Source organism: Zingiber officinale, chromosome 10B, assembly GCF_018446385.1.
Source record: "Zingiber officinale cultivar Zhangliang chromosome 10B, Zo_v1.1, whole genome shotgun sequence".
NCBI lineage: Eukaryota > Viridiplantae > Streptophyta > Magnoliopsida > Zingiberales > Zingiberaceae > Zingiber > Zingiber officinale.
The window spans coordinates 30,737,525-30,743,223 of record NC_056005.1 but is presented as its reverse complement, the minus strand read 5'-3'; the positions used below and the strand labels follow the sequence as shown (position 1 = coordinate 30,743,223).

At 44.8% G+C, this 5,699-nt stretch overlaps 1 protein-coding gene across 1 annotated transcript; it reads right to left on the bottom strand.

Moving 5' to 3' along the window:
* Positions 1-539: 539 nt before the first annotated feature.
* LOC122029957 (AT-hook motif nuclear-localized protein 22-like) lies at positions 540-2,824 on the bottom strand. The gene is made up of 2 exons (XM_042589102.1): positions 2,129-2,824; positions 540-2,054 (listed from the first exon to the last, which is right to left on the bottom strand). Exon 2 carries the CDS (start codon positions 1,842-1,844, stop codon positions 891-893), a length of 954 nt encoding a protein of 317 aa, XP_042445036.1. The 5' UTR covers positions 1,845-2,054; positions 2,129-2,824; the 3' UTR covers positions 540-890.
* Positions 2,825-5,699: the final 2,875 nt, after the last annotated feature.

Sequence of the window (5,699 nt, the reverse complement as noted above, 5' to 3'; positions counted from 1 at the left end):
GAGATTCATAGTTATATGATTAACTCTCGGTTGTAATTAAGACTATCTATGGAGATGTCCGATTTACATGCATCTTCCATTCCACTGAATTAATTAGGCCCTCTTCGCAATACGTTATATGTCGTCGACTATCTACTAATAATTTCAAAAATACCACACGAATGTACACAGAGATATATCATATATAGATGCGATGAGCATCTTGCTCCATTAGAATAATATCGGCATAATGAGCAGCTAGCTATAGCTTTAAACGGTCTCATGAAAGGGCATGCATGAGAGACCATAATGATGCATGAAGACTTCAAGAAGTGGCAGGGGAGACCGCCAAAGTACACATTGTTCAACGTCCTTTTCTCAGTTAACTTACTGTCTTCTCTTCCATCTCCGACATGTCCAGGTGCATGGAGCTACTGCATACACGATGAGCTAAAGCAACGCGTTGCTGATCTATAAGATATATATGTAATTAGCCCCTGTTGATTGCGTGTATATTATCCACAAGTTGAAAATTAATTAAGCTTAATTACCATGCATCAAATCAAGAAGATGATCACTCCAAAGTTCGTTCATAGAATAATAATGTACAAGGAGTAATGTAATTGTCCAAATCAGATCAGACAAAAGGAGGAGACGCTAGAAACAGAAACCAATTGAAAGTAACAGGCACGAGAAGCATGCAGTAGTTGAAACCGAAACGAAGAAGAAGAAGAAGAAGAAGAAGAAGAAGAAGAAGAAGAAGATAAGCCTGAACACATGAGATATCATTCAGGCTTCATTCTCTCACAAATTAGCTTCGGAGCTGATGAAGCAAGAAGCTAGTTAATTAATTAATTTGATCTACCATTCGAGTTCAGTTAATTACGATCGAAAATGCATGTGTACTGTCATCAGAAGATTGGGCGTCCGTCGCTGCCGCCGCCGCCGCCGCAGCCGGTGGCCCAGCTGTAGGGGTCGGCAGGCAATTGCACATTGTTGAGTAGGTTCGCAGGAAGTCCGTGGAGAAGCGAGGGGTTGCCGTCAAGTAACTGCTGCTGGTGAGGCGGCGGCGATTGCCCCATCATTGCGGCCGGCGACCCCAGCCCACCGCCCAGTTGCTGCCCCTGCAGTGCCTCCTCCTCCTCCTCCAGCGGCAGCCGCTCGTACGCCGCGTTCCCAAACGAGGCAGCCATTATGATGACCGGGCCTGACGCTATGAGTGCCCCCACCACGGTCCCGCCGACCACCTGCCCCTGCCCACCCGCCAGGTAGATCGCCAGGCCGCTCGCGGCTGGCGGAGCCGGCAGGGGGAGGAACGACCCCGACATCGACAGGATCTCGAACCGGCCGTGCAGATTCACCACCGTACTCCCGGCCGTGCCGGGCTGCCGAAGAGTGACGTTAACCACCGATCCGCCGCCGCTCAGCACGCAGATGCCGCGCTGCCGGCGGCGCGCGAATTCAGAGACGCTCTCCACGACGTCACAGCCCCCGGCGACCTCCATCACGTGCGACCGCAGCGCGTTGGCGCTGTCGCGCGTGATGACGATCGGAGGCTTCGCCTTGTTCTTGGACCCCGCTGGGCGGCCGCGGGGGCGGCGCATGATCTCGCCGCCGCCCTCCCCCGCTGAGGTAGTGGGGAGCACCTCCTTGGATTCGCCGCCCCCACCGTTATAATTGGAGTTCGCGCCTTTGTCGCGTATTTCTTCGTCGAGATCGCGCTTCTTGCCTCGGTGGAGCCTGGGGATGCCGTTGTCGTCGTCTTCCATCTTGAGCTGCTGCTGTTCAAGTTGTTGAAAGTGGTGGAGGGGTTGGAATTCCCGGGTGTGGAAGGGAGGAGGAAGATGGTGCGTAATTGGATCCATCACGACCCCCTAGGTAGCTACTTGGCAAGTTCCCTTCGCTTATGGGTGTAACAACGCACAGGAAATGGAACAGTGCAGTCGAAGAAGGTTTGGAGATTAAGAAAAATAAGTTAAGTGCCTCTGCGTGCTAGGCGCGGAAAAGATGAGGTTGAAAGGAAAAGGAATTCGGAGTCTTGTCTCTCCTTTTCCTTGCAACCTTATCTAAGATATCTATGCATATAAAATAACGTTTTATAGTAATCAAAAGCTGCTAAAATGGAATTGCTGGAAGACGTGCAACTTACTCTCCACCATTTTTTAGCTCGGATCGGTGTTTGTTCATCGACGGTGGGTGGTGGCTCTGTAGAGGTGGTTTTGGGCGGAGGATCGGAAGAGGAGGGACGAGTTAGGGTTAGCGCTGTAGCTGGTCTAAAGGACGACGAGAGGAGATATGAAATGGATGATGATGATCGCCACGGTATGACACAACCAAGCAGGCGGTGGATGGGTGATGGGCCCACCACTGTCTCACTCTCTCTCGTTATATTATATTCCATGCATTTTTTTTCATTTCATCCTTCCTTTTTCTCCCTCTCGTCCTCGACTCCCCGGCCGATCTCAGAATTCTTTTTTATGCTCTCTTTCATGCAGTTCTTCCAGCACTGCTCCTTCTTCCCTTCCCCCTCTCACTTTCCCTCTCCGTGACAGACAGACTGCCTGCTTATTGTTCCTGTAGTCTCTCTGTCAAGGTCAGGCTAAACCTACGTGTTTCTCCAAAAGCACGGGTTAGACAAGGCCAGTAGTTATCCGTATAATTAAATCCACTGTCCCTAAGATTCTGCGAGCAAATGGCCAAACCCTACACGAAACCGCACCGATCGTGCTGGAGAAGCGAAGGAGATCGAGACGGTCATTGGCTCAGATTAGTGGACCTAGTTCTCCGCCTTCCACGGGATCCGACACAACTCTGATTATTACTCCCCTCTCGATTTAGACTTTCCAACGACAGCGTGGCGCCCACGTTATGGAATCCATCGTATAAATCACAGCGGTGAGAAGAAATTGCACTCGCACCCCTCTAGAAGAAACCGACGCTGCACCATCGCTGTCGTCCTGCGGGTCCCAGGCCTTCGGGGAGGGTATTTCGCGGGTGCCTGCTGTGACGGAAAAGGCTTACCAGATGGCGTGAGAATCCATTGGGGGTTGCATTCGTGTTGAAAATTTCCAACGAAGTCAGAGCCTGTCGCGCGAGGGAAGGTTGGGGCGCGAATCTCGAGAGGGCCCATTATGCCCGGGAGACGATGGGGCCCACCGGACGACAGCGACCGCCCGCGTCGACTGAACTCAACGACCGAACTCGGAGTGCCCCGGCATATCTGACTGACGGGGAGAGGCCGGCGGGGCCCGCACCCGGACGTGACGTCTCGATCACAGCCGTCCGACATCTCAGCTGGCACCCGAGCCCCTCCGCTGAGCCACCGAACACGGAATAGACATCCGCCCCTTACTCCGCGTGATTTTTTATATATTTCAGAAAGAAGGAAGGAAGGAAGCTGCGGCCATGTCGATCGGCCGAGATGGGCTTGCAGCGGTGGTTCCGATGAGTAGAGCTGGGGCTATGTAGTCACCAAATGAGCATGAGCCAGGAGGTGATGGCTTGCATGGGAATTAAGGTGCATGGCGGAAGGCGGATACGAGAGGACAGGAGAAATGTAAACATATATCGATATCCCTTTGATTGACGTTGACCAAAAAATGCGTGCGTGCCTTTTTGATATTTGACATCTTTCTGTCATCTGCAAATGAAGAGCTAGAGGTCTCGTCAATATGGTTTTACTTATTCCAGTCTTGTCATAAATATAATTCCTAGTAGATCTTTTCTTTTGCCGCTGGTTTAACTAATGCCGACGGGATGGAATCACTATTAATTTCTTTGGTTTAATTCTGAAACTAAACATTGTTGATTTATTATCTTCTGATTTTGGGATAATTGAAACCGACGGTCAGACATTGGAACTTGGGGAGGGATGGTGGAGATTGGAGTTATCAGTGAACCGCAATTTATTGGCAGTTTGAACTTCAAAGTTCATGAAGTCTGGCTTCAATCATCATTCGGTGCTCCGGCTAATTATTAATCATGTTACGACAAAAGAGTGTTGTCCAGCGGGGCAAACGTTTATTGCAAAGGGTAATACTAAACTGTCAAAATTGTTGATCAGTCAGAATATATACATGCAGGAGCAAACGTCTATTGCAAAGGATAATACTAAAGAGTAAATTTTGTTGATCAGAATCTGACCAGTTAGAAATTTTTATCTAATAATCATAATACATGCATGTACATACATGTAATTAATATGTACATATGATATTACTAAAATATCCATGCATACACATGCATGTATATATTCTGGGTGGTCAGATTCTAGCCATTTAGCATTACCCAATATTAAATTATCAGAATTTCTAATCATATATACAAGAATATTTTAATAATATCATATTTATATATTAATTATATGCATGTGCATGCATACCTTAAAATTGAAAGATAGAAATTTCTAGTTGATCAATTCTGACCAATAAAATTTACAACATTAATTAATCATGGATATACGAAAATATTAATTACCAAAAAATTATGTGTTTACAACAAATATATAATCTACTATTAAATCTAACCACTTTGCTATATTAAGGTGCATTTGTACATCCCGGACGATGGAGAGACCATGTAGTTTTTCAAATATTCACGGCTCAATTTCCAATTGTAATATATTACATAATATTTTCTTTCAATGAAATGATAAACTTGGTATGTTAGGATTAACAAGGACTAAATACGCTAGCTAAACAAAAGAAAGGTGCATTTACAATAAATTCGCTACACCAGTAACTTTTCATCTTGAAATTATTAATCGATAATATAAATTCATTAGGAAAGGTCTGAATTAGTTTGCCATCGATAATATAAATTCATTAGGAAAGGTCTGAATTAGTTTGCCATCGATACCTTAATTTGTAATGCCTTTGTAGGAGACGTGCATTATGGGTAGTAATTAATAAGGTATTTTCTTAAGTTTATTTCCCTTTGCTATGAGTGCTAGGCGAGTGCTATCGAGGCCGGATATGACTTCACTACTCGAATGATAACTAGATTGACTAGCTAGGGCTCTTTAACTTCTAACTCTTTCATGCACACCCCTTGGGAATTCAAGGTTTAGTTGGTTCCCTATATGCTAAACTTAATCAAATCTTTATCAAAAACTCTATTCATAGCTAGCTATATATATTAATCAACAGTCTCCACTAAGTATAATAACTAATTAATATAATTCAGAACTACCTAATCCAAATTAGGAATCAACCTTTCTCCTCCATGTGACCAACACCGTATGTTCAAAAGCATTCGCATTTGAGGGGACCTGGCTGTTAATCCCTCTGATTAATTAATTAATTGATTTCGATTGAATTAATTAAACCGCAGTGAGCATCTTAGGGGTCTTTTTTAGTCACTGACAATATATTCTCTCCTCTGACAATACAGATAACTGTCATTTATACACTAATACATACCAATCAAATGGTTAATCTCGATTTACTTGCCTTTGGATAAGCATTTATAGGACAAAGATTATTAATTTGTATTATCTAGCATTTCTTAGCATTAGATAACTATTAACTTTTTTTTTAACGCAAATTAAAGTTTAATGATGCTCAAGGTGTCTCTTATATATATATAAAAAACATTAACTAGGTTAGGTAACATCGAGTCTGGGTGATCGGTCCGATTCCATAAAAGTTTCCCACTGGCTATCAGGGTAAATCGGGAAGCGCTCGCAGCGGACAGTCCAGGAACCCAGTATCCTTTAATTA